This window comes from Columba livia, chromosome 4 (genome assembly GCF_036013475.1).
Source record: "Columba livia isolate bColLiv1 breed racing homer chromosome 4, bColLiv1.pat.W.v2, whole genome shotgun sequence".
NCBI classification, from domain to species: Eukaryota; Metazoa; Chordata; class Aves; order Columbiformes; family Columbidae; genus Columba; species Columba livia.
The window spans coordinates 54,871,391-54,892,537 of record NC_088605.1 but is presented as its reverse complement, the minus strand read 5'-3'; the positions used below and the strand labels follow the sequence as shown (position 1 = coordinate 54,892,537).

General features: G+C 39.3%; 3 protein-coding genes across 11 annotated transcripts in view; 1 reads left to right on the top strand and 2 right to left on the bottom strand.

Annotated features, from left to right (window-relative positions):
- Positions 1-11,247, bottom strand: part of LOC102084990 (glycerol-3-phosphate acyltransferase 3) — a 30,721-nt gene extending 19,474 nt beyond the window's left edge. For 4 of the 7 annotated variants that reach the window (XM_021301087.2, XM_065061860.1, XM_005512408.3 and 1 more), the window contains exons 1-2: positions 6,521-6,819; positions 767-839 (exon numbers count right to left, since the gene is read on the bottom strand). In XM_021301087.2, the coding sequence (XP_021156762.2) occupies positions 767-839; positions 6,521-6,670 (223 nt within the window). In that variant the 5' untranslated portion in view covers positions 6,671-6,819. Of the gene's footprint in view, positions 1-766; positions 840-6,520; positions 6,820-10,279; positions 10,455-11,079 lie in introns of those variants that run through there. The other 3 variants (XM_065061862.1, XM_021301089.2, XM_065061861.1) reach the window with 2 other exon arrangements.
- Positions 10,831-19,858, top strand: ABRAXAS1 (abraxas 1, BRCA1 A complex subunit). 3 transcript variants are annotated; one of them, XM_065061864.1, is made up of 9 exons: positions 10,831-11,147; positions 11,900-11,990; positions 13,381-13,417; positions 14,261-14,327; positions 14,990-15,183; positions 15,827-15,946; positions 16,265-16,349; positions 16,847-16,955; positions 17,108-19,858. In XM_065061864.1, exons 2-9 carry the CDS (start codon positions 11,960-11,962, stop codon positions 17,527-17,529), a joined length of 1,065 nt encoding a protein of 354 aa, XP_064917936.1. In that variant the 5' UTR covers positions 10,831-11,147; positions 11,900-11,959; the 3' UTR covers positions 17,530-19,858. The 3 variants fall into 3 exon arrangements, with proteins under 3 accessions (XP_064917936.1, XP_064917935.1, XP_064917937.1); XM_065061863.1 differs by lacking the exon at positions 10,831-11,147 and adding an exon at positions 11,206-11,363; XM_065061865.1 differs by lacking the exons at positions 10,831-11,147; positions 11,900-11,990 and adding an exon at positions 11,258-11,363.
- MRPS18C (mitochondrial ribosomal protein S18C) lies at positions 18,205-21,120 on the bottom strand. Its single transcript, XM_005512407.3, has 6 exons — positions 20,976-21,120; positions 20,808-20,869; positions 19,281-19,364; positions 18,786-18,843; positions 18,406-18,465; positions 18,205-18,324 (listed from the first exon to the last, which is right to left on the bottom strand). Exons 1-6 carry the CDS (start codon positions 21,025-21,027, stop codon positions 18,248-18,250), a joined length of 393 nt encoding a protein of 130 aa, XP_005512464.1. The 5' UTR covers positions 21,028-21,120; the 3' UTR covers positions 18,205-18,247.
- Positions 21,121-21,147: the final 27 nt, after the last annotated feature.

Sequence of the window (21,147 nt, the reverse complement as noted above, 5' to 3'; positions counted from 1 at the left end):
ATCTTAATCAGCATACTAGCACCTGGTCAGAATCACAAAACTTTTCTCCAGCTGCACTTTTGTGAAGCCTTGAATGTCCGCAAAATTCTCAGACCTGCAAGTCATTAACTGACAAGCCAAACAGTCTACGTGACTAATGACTAAAAATGGCACTACAAGTAAAAGGATTATTATGAGAATTTTTCAGCTAAAAAATAAAGGAAAAATAGTTGAGAAAAAAAAAAATATTACTCTCTCAGCTTTTATCCCCATGCCTAGAGAACAGTGAAAATTGTAGCTGTGATCCATGGGATGGTGTATTGCCTTTACTTGACAGACTTTTGTCTTTTTGCATGCTGGGCATTACAAGAAGCAAGAGAGAACCCACACAGAACTGTGTCAGGGGCACAGAACACTCATTCCTTCAAATCTTGTAAAGAGAGAGAACTGCTGGAATCAGAAAATACAAAACGCTCCTGAAAAAGACGACAGCTTCCCAAATGCTTATCAGCAACGTCTTTCTCTAACCCCAGTAGTCTCTAACACCATTTATGAAGAAGACTCAGTCACTCACAGCTTCTCTTGCTGATAACATAAAGTCTTTTTTGTAGGTTTGTAACTTCAGCAGTTCTTTGCCCGTCAAACTCCATTTTGGCCATTCCAGTTTTCTTACTTAACAGAAACATGAATTGTATCTGATGTTAACTCTTTTTCTGGATAAGGTATTAGAATAGTTGCCCTTTTACAAGAGGAATAGTGCTATGTCACCTTCATTCACAGATCTTACCAGTGGAGATTAAATTTTCAAGTGCCAGCACCTTCTGCTTTTTCACTCCCTCTTCAATCTGCAGGGTGGCCCACTGTTCCCAAAACAAGAAAAGCACATGTTGATGGTTTTCATTTTGTCATTTCCAGGCATTCTGTAGTTACCTTTGGTGAATTATCTGAGCCTCTTCTAATGAAAAGGTCTCAGATTTTCATTTTTCAAATTCACCCTGATGGCTGTCTTGCATACCTTCCATTTCATTTTTTACACTAGTTACCTTTATCATTGTCAGGAAAAATTGTTTGGCTCAAACTTCTTTTTAGGACATAGGCAGTTGTTTTTTCCCTGGAGCTTTGTGTTGGTTTGTTTGCTTTTTAAACAAAGAAAAACAAACAACAACAAGAAAACACCACACAAATTACTGAGCTACCTGAGAGACCCTAGAAGGTCCATTGGTCTAAAACTCTCTCCTGCCCAGTTAGTTTCAGGCAATATACTGATGCAAAATACTATCACTGACATTACAGACATGCTGGAAAAATAGATCTAAAAATAGATTTTAAAGAATAAAAGATAATATCTCAGCTTCGGGTCGTTCACGCACTTTCTGTTAATAGAAGACCAAGGAGCAACCATGTAGTATCTGCAGTATTTCTGAACTAGTAGTTTTGGTAACCTTTCACCTGATCCTGTCTTTATGAGCTAAACCAAGTTTCTCCTCCCTGTGCAAAGCAGCACAAAACTCCCTTAGCAAAAGCAAATACACTGATAGGCCTAATTTTCTAAGTTTTCATGGTTTTGAATGTTTTCATAATACCTATGTAGACATATAAACAACAGCTTTCATCAGTACCATTATAGATCTTCCCACATTTATGTCGAGATATCTGCCCCAACAAAGGACATAGTATGCTTCTGTGTAGGCTCTGCTCATTATTGAGGAATCAACAACCCACTCAACTCTCCCTATGCCCTCCCCTGTTATTAAGGCTTCCCACCTACAGAAGATAAGGATCCGTCCTTCTGCTTCAGGATAAACTCTTGCTAAACAGTCTCTTCCCCTCTTACTGACATGCACAGCCATTTGTGTCACCACAAAGCTTGATCTCAAATAGTCTTCACCACATTACAAACCTGATAACTTGCATGTGTCCGCAATCTCAACTAACTTTTTGCCATCCTTAAGTTTTGCGTGCTCTCTACCAGCTCCCTCTGTAGCCATTGAAATTTAAGTCAATAACAAAAAGTGATACTTTATCATGGCATAATTAAGATATTTTAGCTACTCTTGGTTGATTTTTTTTTTACCTACCCTTAGCTGACTTTTTTACCAGCCATCTTAAAAGAAAATAAAAAAACAGAAAGAAGAATGGGCAGTGATGTGGTATTTTAAACTCCATGCAAACTATGTGTTATAACTTCATGGAAAAAAAAAAAATAAAGATTTTCACCTAGCCTATACTCTCCAATTATTCCCTAGGAAACATAAACTGGTCTATCATCTGTCTCAATCTTTTGCAATACATGGAGCATTGCAGAAGCAGGGAGCCAGGGGATGTCATGAAAACAGCAGCCTTGAGAAATTAAAGAATATATGGCACGGAACAAGACTGTTGCAAAAGAGAGTAAAGACACACGTTGCAAACTTAAGCTCTTTATGATGTACTGCTGGTCCTCACCCCTTCCCCAATATCCTCTAGGACCTAGCTTGCCAAATAACGTCCTTTGCCTTACTCTCTGCTTTTCTGTCTCCTGTCTACCTCCCTTATCTCGTCCATTACAGTCCACCTACACGAACGGGTAGCTGTTTTGGCAAATGCTGCCAAAAATAAGTTTGCTTATACTGTCTTCAGCAGTTCAGAATACATCAAGGTGGCTTGGTTTTGGTTGCCAGCTGGAAAAAGGGTGATAAACACTGACCAACGTGACTCACAAAAAATATGTTAACTAATTCAAATAAACCAGACCAGTCAAAAATCAAACAAAAATTTCTAATTACCTAGTGCCTCAAAGCATAAACAGTGGAACAACAGTGGCAGCTTGTAATTAAATAGTCAGCCAAGGCTACAGAGGCAAAGGACAAAGGCAGCTGAGAAGAGTTTTCAACAGGCGAACAGTTACATATGGCTTGTTAGCTTGGAAAAGAGCTAGTCTGAGGACTTTTGACAGCAGCCTACGAAGTCTGGACTGGCACAGAGCAGGCGCATAAGGAGCAGTTATCCATTTTCTCTTCCAATACAAGAACTGGGGAGCATCATATGAAAGTGTTGGGCAGGGCGTATGAGCAAGAAAAGGGTAACATATTCCACAAAACACAGTTATTGTCCAGGACATATTGCAGAAGATCAACTGAAATGGGAGTATTTACATAAAACCACAGATGAAAATCATCATGGGACACAAAGCCACCTCTCCTAACCCATGAATCAGCAAGGGAAGCTGAAGGAAGAAGTAACAGGGAGATTATTTCTGACAGCTCTTCAGCTTTTCATCAAGTAATTGAGTTAATCTGTGTCGAAGCCAGGCTATCAGTCTGGGCCAACTCCACACTGACCCAGCAGAGTAGTTTCCATGATCTTCTGCATTTGATGGCATCCATATATTTAATTTGTTTTTAAAGGATTAAATACAGCTTTGTGATAACCTTTGTTTGGCACAGTATTAAGACAGAGCTGTTGTGCCGGTCTTTGTTGCAAAACAGTAATGAAAGGATGTTTTAAGTACCTTACAAAACCACTGATGTTGCAACTAACACAGAATTTAAGTGTTAAATGGAGCAACTTCATTCCTAAGTTTGCTGACCGAATGGCTACTCAGGTGCTGTGCTCTCCTCCCTCCCATTTCTGAAGTGATGAGCGCACAAGCAGTCCAAACATCCAGCAAGTGATCCCAGCTAGAATACTGAAAACTTGACACCTTAACTCCAACAGCCCATTCATTTGACACTTCCTATCATTACATTCTGAAAAAAGTGTACCTGTACCTAATAACATCATAATATTAATTACTGTCTTCATAGTACACAACATGAAGACCTATACAGAATGTTCATTTTTTAAAAATCTCACTTCTTCTGTTTTTTTTCTCCCTTTTTCCTTTTACGTACAGCTCAGTGTGTTGATCAGTAGCTCATTTTTCTGTACTCTGTAATAATTTGGTTTTGCCTCTCTTCCTTTCCATTTGCATGTTTTACTACCTCGTCTCCCATGTTCTCACAAAAGCTTTTTCTAATTACTCGATACACTGGCCTTCAGGCAATTAATTAAATGTGCAAGCTAAAATCACCATTCAAGATGAAACACTTATGACCTTTTCATCCAACAGTCCTTTCTGCCTGGCCTCATTCCATCCTTTCCACCAAACTCCATTACAGACAAGGAAATACAAAGTTTAGGGAAAACACGTTATTCCACAAATAAAAGCTTATAAGCATATTGGAAAGAATAATCTTATCGGAGACCAAACCAAATTATTTTTTATCACTTCCAGAAATATTTAGAGGTCAAATAAACAGTAATAATAGTAATTATGGGTTAACAGTTACACAATTGCAAAATCACTGTCTTGGAAATCTTTTACTATTATACTATCAATTGTCCTAAAAAAAAAAAAAAAGCGCGCCCCCAAAACCCAACAACTACAAAACCAAAAAACCCACAGACAGAGTAACCCCCCAAATTTTCAAACCTTGAATCTTGCTTTTGTAAAAAAGTTTGGTTTGTTTCTAAAAAAAACCAAGTATCTAGATTCCTTAATGGAGGGGGAGCAAAGAGTACAAATTCAAGTCCTTCCACACATGGATTACATCTTGCCCATGTGTTCCAGTCACCATTTATACTACTAATCTACATCAGTGAAGTCAGGAAATCAAAATTATGTCATTTGCCACCACTACTCAGTGCTTAGCAACGGATCTGCAAACTTGGGCTTTATCCTAAAACACCTACAGCTCCTAGGGCTGCAGGTAACACAACTTTTAAAAGTCCTTAAAGTCCTTGATTTCAATCTCTACCCTTAGAGGAAAATAAAAGAGGTTTTGCCCTCTGACTCATCTAAAGTTGTAAGAAGCAAATATAAGGTGTTCTCAGGTGAGAAGTTTTCTATTAATTCTGCTGGTCTATGTAACAGACTAAATCAAATGCAACACAATGGAGAACCGAATCATAGTGTTCAAGTTTGGATTTTTGGTGAAACACCAACCAGTTGTTTGGTACTTCCTAGAATACCAACGTTCCTGTGATATACTCAGTAGTGTGCTAATACATGACTGAACACAAAAGGCTGTATCTGATCACGTAACAACTAATCTAATTACTTATTTTTTTGATAAATTTATCCTCCACATTGTGAATGCAAAAATAACATGATCATAACCTGTTATAAAAACTGTGGAAAGAAAAACATTTAATGTCCTTTTCCAAAGACAAGGGCCTTCCTATATTAAGCACCTTCTGGGTGGGTCAAGTGTCCTTTCAATAGTTGCTATGTGCAGAGGAAAAAAAAAGATTTTAATGCCTGCAACTGCAGCAGCAAAGCTGTACAAAGACCTCCTCAGGTTTGCGTTTGATAAGAGAGAGCCTGATGAAATTAATTCCACATACAAGTGCCATAAGCCTCTTACTCAGAGTACTGATAAGAATTTAATTAGCACACCATTGGCTGATTTAAAAAAGTATCACATCTAAAACCCCATATTACATATAGCCACTAGAAGCCATTATTTCCCATTGACATCAGTATCTGAGAAATCAATTAAGCCCTGATGGCTGCAGTCATATCCACTATGCTAAAGAATGTTTGTACATCTGAAGACAGTCCCTGCCAAAGAGCTCTTAATCAGTGTTTAAAAAAAAAGAACAGAAGAATTATAAAAAGATGGAAATAAAAAAGAATTTGAAAGGTAAGATGGACATGATATTAACTGTATCACATTGTTACAGACATGTTCTACTGCACTAATAGATGGCTCAAACAGCTTCATAATAGCAATAGCAATAATACTAGTTTCTGCTGGAAAGAATAAGTTAACTTACTGGAAAACTGAAAAGCTTCACTGTTCAATATGATGAATTCACAGCACCTACTTTTAGCCACTGATGAAAACATGAAAAGTCAGACTTGAAAAATTAAGAACAATTCTACCTTAGAAAACTACCCTAGAAAACTTTTACTGATATCAGCAGGATCAGGATCTTAGCCGTGACCTGTTTATCTCTAGAAAAAGCATGCTTTTAGTAGGTGGCATGCATTCTTCAAGTCTTGTACAGCAGAACTTGTGACTACGGGATCCTCCAGATTTAAGTGGAAGGAGCAAACACAGAGTCAATATTCTTACCTAGAACAGCATTCATTAGCAACATGCAATTACAATAATCCAAATAAACCCACTGAAAACTATATACATCTAAAAATACATGTTCTTGTTACTTACCAACTGCCATAAATTAATACATCTTTTTATTTATATTTGGCTTAACATGAAGAATTATAACCAGCTTGAACTAGAAGCAATGTATCATGGAATCTCTAACTCAAGAAAACCTCAAACAAGTACCAGAGTATAAACCAGCACATAACTCAATATCATTAAAGACACCATTCAAAAGAATTGGCATGTAAATTAAAGCTGTGAGCAATGCAGCCAAGACTCTCAAAGTCAAAGGAAATCCTTCTGTTGACTTTTATGGCATCTATATCAAATATACATATTTTTTGGGGTTTATTAAACATATCTTATAGTAAAACACATACCTTTTAACACATTTCTCAACTTACCTCTAACACTTTTATTATAATTTTCACATAGAGATGAGAAATCCCTAATGACACTCTAAATATCGAAGGCAACAAAGCTAGCACCACAAACAAAATAATCCAGATAGACAAAATCTTTACAAAGCCATAGCCCTCTCTGTTTTCTTCCATGCTTGCTTCTTCAAAATGCCAACCCACTGCCTTTCTGAGAATAGTTGCTCATCTGCAGTGGAGAACCCAGCAATCTTCAAGAAACAGAGACAAATAAAAACTACACATTCTAATAGCCAAAGCTATCTCTAGGAGGAGGCTGTTGCTGTCAGAAGACTGCTACCACAGATGCTCTCAATGATAATGTCCTTTTTAAACTTTGTCCCACCCTAACTCCACCTGCCTCCTTTTAATTGATATGCATTTACTCATCAGTTATAATATAGGGGAGAGGAAAAGAAAAACATGACAAGTAATAATATATGTTAGGTAATAAGATACTGCCAATAAAGAAACTTGTCAATGTGTCAATGAGTTTTCACAAGGCATCCCATCAATAAATTACAACACAGAACCAAGGAGGCATGGTTTTCAGACTGACTAAACCAGGGGATCTATAAATGACTAAACCAGGGGATCTATAAATGTAGGCGTAGTTACATTTATACAGTCCTAAAATTACATTTCACCCTTTGAAGGCAACCACGAGGCTGACGTGGCACCCAATGAGAATGAGTTTGACACCCATGGCCTAAAATCTTCTCTTCTAAAACATTTAATACAAACGAAGCACTTCCCCAACTGACATTTACTCAAATTAGCAACTTATTTGGTTAGACTTTCTACTTCATGGTGAAATGACTGCCTCGTTTTGGTATTTGACCAAAGGAACCAAACTGAAACTTGAGTTGCAAGTCAAGTTTTTGGGTTTTTTTTTTGGTGTTTTTTTTTTTAAATAACACCTGTGAGATGGAAATACGAATTTCAGCAGGCAGGAATTAACAATACAATAAAACCTTCTCCATTCTTTTACAAGAAATTAGCTAAACTGTATTTCAGGGCCACAAAATGTACTGTGGTGAAGTAACAAGTCACCTACATTTGCATTTATTCAACTGCAGTATTTAAATACAATAGATAAGCAGGTTTTTATTCCTATCAAATGCCAATAACTTAATTCAGTATTTTTAAGAAAGCCCCAGTTCAGTCTCTTACACCGTCCACTGTCCTGCCTTTCTGTACACATCACAGAAGAAGAGGTCAGTAACTGCCCCTCTAGAATCTAAGAGGAGACCACCAGCTGCTTATTTACAAACTTATCACAGAATAAATTATCTAACCTAGGTGGAATGAGCATTTGGGCCATGTCTTCCAAGATACTGACATGTCAGTCCACAAAAGATCTTTCCTTTGCATGTGCTTACATTAGCGTGTTTGACTAAAGCTGGGGCTGTTGTTTTAAAATATCCCCATGTGCCACTATTTGGTTTATGTTATGGAGCAGCCTTTGTACATGCAAACTGGCTTCCTCAGAAGAGAAAGCAGATCCAAAGATGCTCTGTACAAAGTGCACCAAATACTCTCCAGTCAATAAGAGAAGGGCAGATATAAGTGGGCTGCAGCACCACTAAGTCCTCCAGTTTATACCAAGCGTCCCGGCACCAAGCAGCAGGCTCTTGACATGTTACAAGCTCGTGTGATACGATGGCATTCTTCTTGTGCCACACAATGAGTCAAGTAGCTTTTGTATCTCCAGATTTGCTGCTGATTTGCCATCCCTCAGGTCTCTGTTTCACCTCTTCTTCAGCAATCTAACTTTTGCATCTCCTGTTCATTATTAGTTGCCTTACCTTCTCTCCCCTTGCTGAACTTTCTGAGTCTTTTGCGTCTTCTGCAAAACCTCACTGGTTTGTTTTTTGTTTCTGCCTTCCCATTGCCATTTCTGTCAATGGCAACCTCAGTTCCCTCACTCTCCCATTACACTGCTGCTGCCAGACACACCATTACCCACTATTTCTTGCCTGCCTCACCACAAGCTACTTACATCTAGTATACCCTAGCATTGTCATCAGACACATGAAGGTGTTACTATTTCTGAAATTGTTCCTCTGGCTCCAATTGTAGCACTCCTTGGTGTTTCTACGCAAGTTTTGCCACGCTACAAAGACAGAAAAGCAGACTGATCTACTCAGAAAAGTCCTTTAAGTTAATGACACAAAGTCAAGAAAGCAAACCTAGGCTGATTTCCCTACATCTCATAACACATTTGGGGGTACCAGGATTAAGTTTAGCAGGGTAAGAAAGTTTTTCAAACAGGGCTGACCACAATATTCTGCACTCCAGTAATCCTTACGTGTGCACTCACACATGAAAACTATTAAGAAAACCTCTTTTTCAATTAAAGTTTTACCAGCTATAACAAAAAAAAAAGGTCCTTTTGGTCTCTGCTTATATCTTCTCAATGTTTCAACCTCACATTAAACAAACTCCTCACCTGATTGCTACTCAAGGGGGAAATAATCTCTTGTAATTTTGTTTCAATTTTTATCAAAACTGAGGTTCATGCCTCACTTGTGAAAAATGCTCCAAAAGACCAGAATAACCTTAAAGATAACCTACTGCATGGTAAGCAATGTCAGGGGGAATATTTATTTATGGAAACCACACTGTCTTCACACACTAAACTGCAAATGTCCACTCATACTCTCACTGATGTATGTCTGCTGCCCTTTAGTTCTGCATGGATCCCATCTACACCACGAAACACATCTGTGTTTATATTTGACTGCAGTCAGATTTTGTTATTTATAGTTTATGTCTGGCCAACAGTTGAGTTATGAAAACGTTGAAGAAGTATGTTTACATATTGCATCACAGTAACACAGCTGTGACCACACAAGCATCACTGTTTCCACACGAGACAAATGCAACAATTACAGAACCTTATTTATCATATCCTGTAGCTTACAACAGGCTTACACCTTTGTATTCCAAAAGCGTGGAGTCCCACTACATGTTTTGACTACATTTGTCTCAGCAATGTATAGATGGCCTCAGATGCGTAGGCATTATGTGACTGCCAGTACATACCTCATTTATTGTCAATATACACTTGTATATGGTTTGCGTATTGATGCAGAACACAACAGAATAATTTGTCAATGCCCAACATCAGTTGTATTGATTAAATGCATAAAATCCTCTCATGTTCCTGGCTTAGAAGTGACTGCAATCACAGTACAGAGCCCTTTGAGGCAATTTCTGAAAACTGTCAGCATTCATGTCTGCTTTCACTGTTTTCTCCACAAATAGCTATCCAAGCTGATCATATCTTGTTGCCTCCACTATGGCAACATGGTCCATAACAGAGTCATTTGTTACAATGCATCACTGTACTTCTCTTGAATTTATTGCCCGTTTGTTTAATGCCACATGGCCTATATTGCAAGAAATGGAGACTAGCTCTTCCACGTTAATCTTGACAATCATTCTGTATCACCTGTAGACTCGTCACCCCCCTATTCAGAGATCTAGATGATTTATGAATGTGTTGACAAATAAAAGTCTTACCTGGTCCCTCTGTCTACTGTGAGAACAAGTAAGAATCCCAACTATTTTTCTCTTCTAAATATTGCCACCATTTGCAGATATGTTAAATAATACTTAAGGAATTTTAATTAAATGTAAATACATCCCAAATTCATGGAAACATCTCTTGAAAGACCAGAGGAGAATGCATCCTATTCCAAGAGTCAGGAAATGAATGTCTAAAGCTAAGAATATGCTTACCTATAGTCCTGGTGAGGGATGAAATCAAATGTTTGCTTTCCTGAAGGGGGAAACCTCCAGCAGCCTTTAGACTGGATCTCTGAACACGTTTCAAAGAATGGTGTCACTTCTACCTCACCCTTCCTCATTTTTATTTCTAGAGTTTTCTTATGGCTGGTATGGCCAGGAACACCTGCTGGAATGTGAGCAAATATGTTACTAGAAATATTAAAAAGAGGTAAAATGTGATTATTGAAAAAAAGAAAAAATGTTCTCCACACTCAGTCCATGCCCTGAGAAGGAGTGGCATTCTACAATTAACTGCTGTCAGATCATTGTTTAGCATTGTCATTACTTCCTTATTAGAATTTATTAGGTTATTAACTCAGAAGAGTCTCAACACAATCCTCAACAGCACGGTGCACCTCCACACATACTCAGAGCTGCATGTCCTGTTCCAAAAGGTATAATCACTTTACAGACAGGAGCTCATGCGCTATGCTTTTTCATATTGGTGGATGGCGTGACACAATCCTCTCCCGGCAGAGGCACAAACACAGCCCGCTCCACGCACACCACCGGCTGGGTGATGTGAGCCAGGCAGCTCGGTTCAAACGCTGTTTTGATGCTTTACCAAAGCTCTTAATACCGATTAATGAGGCACTTCCAGAAGCACAGATCCTGAATTTTGGCCTGGAGCCACATCAGGCCCAGCAGCTTGCAGGAAGGTGACGGACAGGCATCAATCACTGAGGCCAGGACAACTCACCGTGCTCTGAGGAACAAGACCTCCATCTCCACTCCTTTCCTCCAGAACCCACCTGTGAGGTGCGGGGGCCCTGAACAGCCCTGGTAAATCGCAGCATCAGTCTCAACTGAAGGGTAAAAAGTAAGCAGGAATTCAGACTTAAGAACTGCAGTTTAAGGCAAAGTGAAAGGGCTGGTTTTGCAGTAAAACTGCTCGCCCTGCCGCTGGCTGCCGCTGGGGGCTCCCGCCGCCGCCGCCATTGCGGAGGGCATGGAGGGCGAGAGCACCTCGGCCCTGCTCTCGGGCTTCGTCTTCGGCGCCCTCGCCTTCCAGCACCTCAGCACCGACTCGGACACGGTGGGTGCCCCGGGCCCCGCCGCCGAGAGGGGCGGGAGGGGAGGGGGCGGGAGGGAACGCTGGTCGCCATGGCGGAGGCGCCGCCGGGGCCTCCCCCGGCCCGGTGTGGCGGGAGCGCTGCCGCCGCCGCAGGCCCCGCTCCCCGGGAGGACCCCAGGGCCTGGGTTCGGCGGTGTGGCCCCACACTGCACCCCGCCGCAACGGGAGGGGGACTGCCCGTGCTGGGGTTTCTCTTTAAAAATGACGAGGTGTGGGGGACTGAGCGCCCGGTGTGGCAGCTGCCACAGACAGATGAAAATGCTGGTCAGGCCTGGGATGTGGACAGAACCTGTGCAGCCCCAGACTGCTCACTTCTGAATAAAAACACGAGGAACAGAAACTGAAAAATTAATTGCAGCCTACTCTGTTAAAAAAAAAAGTTCATTTTTGACATCTTTTTCTCTCCTGAACGGTGTTTACCTTGTTAACATTAGCCAGAAAATCCTGTTTAGTTTTACCTTGTCACCTCTTCCCCCCGTCTCTCTCTCCCTATAAAGGAAGGTTTTCTTCTCGGAGATGTGAAAGGTGAAGCCAAGAACAGCATTACAGACTCACAAATGGATGACGTTGAAGTTGTCTATACAATCGGTTAGTCTGTCCACATTTTTAACACCGCGCTTTGTTTCGGATGATTAACAACTGCTTACAGCTTGGAATAAGGGCAGCCAGTGTAGATCCAGACCAAAGCTGCTAGATCCTGGGGCCCACCTTGACATAAAAAAAAAATACCTGGAAAGTTTTAGCAATTAAAATTGCTAAAACAAACAAACAAAAAAAAAGCCACACACACACACAAAAAAAAAAACCCCACACACCACCACATGTAGAAGACAATAATTTAACAAATACTAGTTAATACTAGTTCTTTGTTCCTTGAATAGCTCCTCTTTGCCAAATACCTTGTCACATTAAAGGTAATTTAGGGCCTAGACTCCTTTGTCTTGGCCACACCACAAACTCTCCTGGACTAGTTGCCTTGCCTAAACATGGCATCTTTCAGTGATGTGAACTTTAATGTGTTAGCATCTATTACCTAATTGGCAGCTTTTAGAATACTGCATGTGAAGGCTGCAAACTATTTAGGTATTTCATTGAGCAGATGCATGTTTCTTTACAGTCTTCAGGGGATTGAAGTGGATGTGCCTTTTATACTATCTCTTATACAAAAACATATGTATGCATACGCTTGTACACACAGTTAAGTCCATTCTTTCAAAATGCAGTTAAAGAGAACAAAGTAAAACAGTATGTGACTTCTTTCCAGTCTTCCTGAAACTATGGTAGAGAGAATTTGTATCTCATTTTCTAGTTTCACTCTAGCATAAAATTAAGGTGTAACACTTTCTTCCACTGAGTCTCACAGATGAACCAAAAATGTGGGGAAATTTTTTGCAGTGGTATTGATCAAGTTAACCAGTCTGGTCATCACATTCTCATAGGCAGAGTTAGTTGCTCCAAAGTTTGGGGGTTTTGGTTAACTTGTGAAAATGAAAGTAGGGGAGAATTTAGGTAAAGAAAAGGATTTAGAATGCCAGATCACTGGCCATTTTTTTCTGGTAGTCAGTCTTCCAGTTCTTGTCATGTGCTGTGTAGGTTTCTGTTCTCCAGCCTCATATTTCTTGTTAACAGCATCCATGCCTTGCTGCAAAGTAACTCAAGTGAAGTCTTTCATATTACATACTACTTGTGTACTCAACAGAAGGGAGGAAAAAAATGAAGTGCCTGATCTGATTTTTTTCACTTGACAAAACAATTATAAAAACACCATTTATAGAAGTGGTTTTCTTTATATTTGAAAAATTAATTAGAATATTTAAAAAAAATATATTTCTTAACCTTACTTAGATGTTAATACATTTGTTTTAATAAATTATATGGAATTCTTTAGTGATTTTTCAACCAGTTTCTGATTGTAGCATACAGAATAATATACATCTTGAACTGATGAACCCAGAATAATATTACCTTGTCTTTACAGATATACAGAAGCATATTCCATGCTACCATTTGTTCAGGTAAGAATCTTAAGCAGATATGAAAAAGTTAAAATTAACCCTAATTTGAACTCTGCAAGAGATAAACTTATTATGTTACTGAGGAGATCACCCAGCTGTAACTACAGATGTAGTATCAACCCCTTGGAACTACAGATGCAAAGCACCTTTTCTTATTCCTATTTTGTTTCTTGTTGTCTTTTTTGTTGTTTGTCTATGCATATAGAGATATGGCATGCTGCACCTTCTAGTGAGCAATGACACCATATAAACTACAGAATAATGTCAACATCCTGAAAAAAAAGCATTGCTTTCCTAAAAGTATATATCCCAACTCCTCACCCTCAAAAAATAAACAAGTAGCAGCAGCCATAAGCTTCTAAATGGGTCAGAAAAAGAAATACTTGTTAGCCCCACAGCAGGAGTAGTTTCAAAGACTAGTATTTAGAGTTCCATCACAGCAACACAGCTGTGCAGGCTTATATCCCTATAAGAAGAGAATCACGACAACTTCTCTCTCAAATTTTTATGAAAATTAATAAATCCGAATGTTGTTAGAAGGGCATTTAATAGGAAATTGAAGGTATTTTACTGTTTTGTAGTTGAGAGAACATAGATGCTACCTGTAACTTGTATCCCAGTAGCACTGATGCTAGAACAGCATCAGGGCTGTACAAGAACACCTACATATCTCTGAGTAATGAAATTAACTGCTCTGTTCTAGCACAGAAGCTGTGTCAGCATCTCTCTAATAGTTTTTTTCTCCCCCGGTAAGCACGAAATGACATGATTGCCAGACCACTAGGAAATAATTTTTACAGTAGCTTTTTTTTTTCTCTTCTAATTGTCCTACATTTCTTCTAGCTTTTATAATTCTGCAGGAGAACTGAATGAACTTGCCTTGAAGAAAATACTATCAGGCTGTAAGAAGGTAATTAATTTTCAAACCTAAACCATACCAAGGGGCTTGCTCAGATTTTTGAGGGCTATTCTGGGTATCTCTTGTATCAAGCTTTTGACCAATTTTTAATTTTTTTTTTTTTTTTAAATCTTTCATCTAGTCCCTCACACTGCTGGTCAGAGCAACTGCATCATATTTTCCCCCTGAAAGAACAGTATCCATTTAGGTTTCGACTAGAGTTTGGCCAGCTTTGTCACAACTTAATTCTTTTCTTATTCATTTCTCCAGTGAATAGTTCAAATATCCACAAGGAATTCTACTATTCAGTTGAGCTCAGCTCACTCAAGTGCTTAAGCACCACCTGACCAGAAAGATATACAGTCTTGTCCACAGAAGAAAGTTTCACAAGAGTAGAAGCTGGAAAGAGAAACAGCAAAATAACAGAGCCTGGTTTTTACAGTTATCTGAGCACAAGCTCAGGTAACAGGCCAGTTCAACAGATGGTTTGGAAGGAAAGAGAAATTGTCATACTGGAATTAGACTTGGATGTTTGAAGGGTTTCGAATTAACTATTTGAATACATACACATCCCTGAACAATTCAGATCCATAACTTTGTACTGAATCCTCCAACTTGCTCCAATATGACACAGAGCACCATTCAACACTTAATAACTTTTCTTCTGCCTGCAGAGTGTAATAGGATGGTACAAAATCAGACGCAACACAGACCAGACCATGACATTCCGGGAGAGACTTCTTCATAAGAATTTACAGTCACACCTATCAAATCAGGGCCTTGTATTCCTTCTATTAACCTCTAGCGTGATGACAGAAAGTTGTTCTACTTACAGACTGGAACATGCCTTACATCGGCCGCAAGAAGGGTAATTGGGTTCTTCTCTAGTTTTAATAAAGCAGCTCAGAATCTGCTATAGCTTGGAACAATTTTTTTCTTTGTTGCAACAGATTTATTGTTAACACTGTTTATTTTGCCCTCAAAACTTGCACATTAAGTAAGACTGTTCTATATATTCATAGAGCCCCATTGAGATTTTACCCTGGAGTTCTGTTCAGGGATTTGTATTTATGACCATATGTAGAGCCAGTGTCAACAGGCAGACGCACTCTGTTCATTTATGCACATAAACTGTTCTCAATTAGTTTGGGGTTTTTTATATAGGACTTCAACTACGCATGGTGTTCATCTTCATATATGGAAATATTTAAATTGGTGGTAACTTTATCTTCTGAGACAGGCTGCTCATAGGCTAGGCTTAACAAGCAAGTATTTCTTTATGGTGACTAATACCTAGAAAAGGGAAAACTACAGGCATTGCTCAGAGTCTTGCTGCTACTGCAGTTTGCCTAAAGCCATAAGTAGTCATTGCTGTGTGATGCAATACATTTAGCAAGAACTAAGACACTGGAAACCTCCATCTGGGATACTTAGTGGTCAAGAACCTTTAACTATCAAAGAGAGGCCTTTGGATGTAAATAAGTCATGTGTTCATACTTCTGCTTTTTAAGTCTTTTCCAGAAAGTTCCTTTGGTGGTTACCAACCTGGGTATGGCCGAACAGCAAGGTTACAGAACCGTGTCTGGTTCCTGTGTATCTTCTGGTTTTGTGAGAGCAGTAAGACAACACAGGTACAATATATGTCATATTTACCAATAGCTGTAGCTTTAAGATACATATAATTACCTTTCTATAAAATACTCTTTTTAAAATGCTTTCACAAGTGCTACAGCCATACATTGTTTACTTGTTTACCTGTTTCTTGCAAATATTCGCCTTTCCAAGGTACTTTGAATTTAGTTCAGTCCCATCCTTTACAATGAGAGCAGCTGTCTCTCTGACCATAAGCACCTACCATTGAAGCTCAAAATGCTTCTTCATTATAGTTCCTCCTAAGCAAGCACTGAGATCATTAATTTGCAATTACAGTTAGGATTCTCTGTCCACAGGTCAGAATTCTTTCATGAGGATGGATCCTTACAAGAGGTTCATAAGATAAATGAGATGTATGCCACCTTGCAAGAGGAACTGAAGGTAAGTCCAGTATACCTGTCGATACAGTTACTTTCTGCAGTACCACAAAACCAAGTCAAGCAAAAGATACATATGTCTTGCACTAAATGAGGAAAAACCTTTGTCTAGGAATGGCATATTGTAAGATCAGGGAGTTCCATTTACTGTTAGTACACCAAGTTCTCAAAGTTTAAGTCTTAAATTTCCATTTGATCAAAAGTATACTGATAAATAAAGTCCACTGATAAAATTCTCAGGACAGAAACATTTTGAAGGAGTACTATCTGTAGTTTGTTAGAGCTCCTTTGCTTAGATGGGAAATAAAACATCTTGCACCTCATTCAGCACAAGGTTCAAGGGTTCAAGTTCTCTAAAATCCACCTCAACTCTTTACTTATGCTTTTTAGTAGTTTGTGTCCAGCTTTTAAAATTGTGAATACCTTTAAGGATTTTGAAACAAGGTTAAAGTCAGCTTCTGTGAATACTGTTAATTCCAACAAATGCTCTTTTCCTTGCAGAAAATATGCTCTACAGTAGAAGTCAGCGAACGATCTGTAGAGAAACTCTTATCAGAGGTGAGACAATTAAAAGAGAAGATAAAGAGAAAAAAGCAACAGTGTTGTTCAGGTGAGTTAAAAAAAATGCACTGCCAGTCTTGGTAAGACTTCCAAAGTTGATTCAACAGGGAAAAGCACAGAACACTGAGCTTGAGGCAACCCAAACAGTAGTGGCATAAGTGCACAAGAGGAACTGCAACTTTTTTTTTTTCCCCCATCCAGGAGAGGACAGAGACCACCCAGGAGAGCCAAAGGAGAATGTCTTCCTCTGTCAGGCACTGCAAACATTTTTCCCCAATTCTGGACTTCAGACATGCATTGTTTCCTTCAAAGGCCAACAGATATCCAAGAATTGCTGTAACATTGACCATAATATTAACATCATGGACAAACTGACTCTCATGGTAGAGGAAAGAGACTTCACTGAAGCTGAAACAAGACACCTAACAAAGCGTAAAGTCAGAGGGACCACGACAGGATCAAAGTTATTCAAGAAATCCAGATCACTTCATCAAAAGTCACTTCGAGATCAAGAGGACAGTGATCAGGAAAGGAAGCTTACGCTGAGTGGCACTGAAACAGATGAGGATGTGCTGGAAAAGGAGAGAGACACAAACAAATACCCACACTCCCCTACTTTCTGAACTCTTAATGATTCATCTAGATAACTTTGCACCCAAAGCTACTGCCAACATATTCAAGTGACATATCAATTTATAACACTGCAGGGATGAAAACAACATAATGCATTTTAGCCAAAAAAAAAAAAGTTTCTCTCCAATGCATGAATCCTGTTTGCCATAGAGACATAGAGACAAGTCCAGATGACATTTCCTCATTTTGCCTTCCAGACCTAAATCTCTCTCAGGGTTTACTGACTACATTAGTGGGATATTAGTGGTCATATAACTACATCACATACTGCCTCCAAATAATGCAACCTCAAACTGCTGTTGAAGCAGCAGTACCTGCCTTCTCACAGCAGCAGCTGAGGCAGGGAGCATCTAAAGATCACAGGCAACATGCTTCACAAAACCAGTCTACAGAAATTCCCACAACTTAAAGTATTTATCCTTCACTACCCAGTACTTCTTTCCCCCCTTCCAATGCAGCAAGTGAAACAACAGCCACCTGAAGTTCAGCAAGATGTTTGAGCAGAAGTGTTCCATACAGTTGCCAAATTCTGTTATTGCTCTTCTCTTTCAAGTGTCCTTCAGACAATTTTAGAAACTTCACACTTCATAAAAAAGGAACTGACACCCACTCTTCAGTCAGCAATGCATTATGCTGGCCAACCACATTACCAGTCAACAAGTATATAAGTGTGAAAAGTAGTTTTATTGTTTACTTCTTTACAGTACATTACTCCGGATATTTGATATTACATATCTTGGGGTCTGTGAGAAATGATGGGTTCTTAAACATAACTGGCATAAATCCTGTAAAAAGATAAGACAGAGGTTTTTTTAAATAAAAAGTAGGCTTGACTTACACAACTCAAAAAGTATAATCACACTTACCCAATACATGAGCTCTTTTAATCGCTTTTGAAATTTCCTTCTGCTTCTTGTTGCACAAGCCTAAAGAAACAAGCCATTTTCAGTCTTTAAAATTGACAATAACAAAACCCTTGAATAAAAGGTTGAAGGTGATATTACTGACAATTCCCTCTAGCTTTGTTTAAGCCTCCCTAGAAAAATACGTGTGCTTATACTGTTAAATACAAAAAAGCATATCATTAAGGGCTATTTTCATTCCTTGATGAAGGCTACCAAGTCAGAGGAATACTGTTAGAAAACATGTACAGTTGGTTGTAGTTACTTTTGGAAAAAAAACATAGTTATTCAGACTCAGAAGAACATTAAAACTGGTAAATTATTTAACTGAATACTTCACATACCTGTTATATGCCTGCCATAAATGCAACCAGTATATGGAGAAACAAACTGGGACAATAGCTATTTAAAACAGAGAAAGACAAAGTCAGATGAAGAACTCTTTCCAGACAGCTTCAGTGTATTTTACTACTTGCATTCTGTTTTTGATTATTTGATCCGCTTTTACAAAACTTAATTCTCCTTGGAGATGAGACAAGTACAGCCTGGCATTAGACAGTATTTTACATGCCATAACATTAAAGCTGTATGACAGCAGAATAAGAACTGAGGATTCGATTTACTAAATAACAAAGTTGTAACACCCACACATAGAACTAGTAAATGGAACAGCTTATCACAACTACATTATTTGACCATTATCTACACATAGATTTAGACCCCTACATATACAAATTAATTTTTTCAGTCTTTTGAAGTCCTCCTGGACTTCCCACACACATTTAAGTACAATAAAACAGGTACTTTCACCTAAGGACAGGAATTTTCAACAAACTCACCTGCACATTCTTGTAGTCTACATTTATTCCACATAAGACACATCTTTTAGGAGGTTCTTTATAGGGGTTCTCCATTTGTATAGGCTGAAATTAGAGAATTAACATTTTTAAGCTTCATAGGACAATACGTAATTTTGGAGTTTCAAATGCTTTGACAAAGCATGCCTTGAAACCAAAAGAGCTATTTAATTTATCTTTGAAGTTTTTCAATAACTTATCTCTATTTCTCTAACATTCTGGTACCTAGTCATCTAAAAGAGGACTTCTCAGCTACACAACCTTTTAATAAAAATGACAACATAATCATTCAAGTAACATGTAAGATAGTACTAACACTTAACTTAGAAGGCAACATCTAGAAAAGCTGGTAGTAAGGCAGTTATGACAAATTACAAGAGGCTTTTTTGAAAAAAAAAACTTAAAAGTCCTGAGGGATCCTCTGTCTGCTCATACACTTTTTAACAAGAGCTCCTCAAACATCTCCTGAACCCTGAAAGGCTTCTGTAAGCTTCAAAACACAACCAGCATCAAACCCTTGTAATATATGAACAAAAAAGAATAAAATTTATTTTGACATACATAGGTAGAAGCTATATGTCCTGGTTTTGTTAAAAATCAGGTTCTCTTTTAGTGAATTTGCCTGTCAGCTAAAGCCGCCTTATTAGCTGCATTTTCCTGAAAAGCTAGATACATGTTTTGGTAGACATAGCAATGGTATGCAAGGTCGCTGGCCTGATAAGGATGCATGCACATCTCACAAGAGGAGCAACGAGAAACAAGTAACCAAAGACTGAGTATACCATCCCGTTCACTTGATGCTTCATATAAAGTTAGGAGACCACGAGGATCTCCTCCCTCTTCCACATGGCCAACATTAGGAGAGGACCCTGTGGGTCATCCCTGTGAACTGAGGCCTAGTGACACACTGAAGCCAGGTCCAGCTGGCTGCAGAGTCCAGTCCTGGACTTTCGGATGCTGGCCCTGCATCTGCCAGAGTAGTTGCCAGGACATTCAAAACTGGTTTTGTATATTTTGTATTATTTTCTCTCTTTTTACTAATAGCATTAGTAAAACATTTTTAATTCTTCCAACTCTCTTTTCTTGGTCCTTCTTTCCCTCTGAATTGCCTGTCCTTAGTGGGAACTGGGAGAATGGGAAGAGGTGGGAGAGAAGGGCTTAACAATACACCTGCCACAGTTTTATCATCACTCCACAATCAAAACCTTGACACTATAGAAAAAGTTAAAAAGTTTTTTTCTCATAACACCACATTTCTTCAGACATAATAACTACACCACCTGTGTTCTATTAAGTCTTTGTCTCAGATCTATACAGAAAATCAGCACTATCAGAGGTTTTGCTCTACATTTGAGGAACTAAACCAGTGATTTCAAGTTAAGGTATTAGCCTGCAGATTAGTGAAGCCTTAACTCCAGCACCCGGTAACTTCCCCCGGCACTAGGCTGCGGCTCTGCCACACAGCACGTAACTAAACTCCGCGGCTTCCAGGACTCGGAGGGGCCTCACCTGGTCAGACCGGCCGGGCTCCCGCTGGTGCTGCAGCCGGCGCGGCCTCTCCCACAGCACCGCTGCAACGGCAAGAGCGACACGGTTAGCGGCCACCAGGACATCCGCCTCACAGAAACTACCCTACTCAGAATAGGGAACAAAGAAAGGAAAGCAGAAGGAACGCACCGGGCAGCAGGCTCCGCCATGGCCGCCCCTCCACCAGCACCCGCGCCGCCATACTGCCCTCCAGCGCCGCTACTTCCGCCCTAACCTCACTTCCTCCTGATTACAGAAAGCTTCCTTACCCCTCCCGCCCTCACAAATACGACTCGCTGGCCAATGGGGCTGCGCCCTGCCC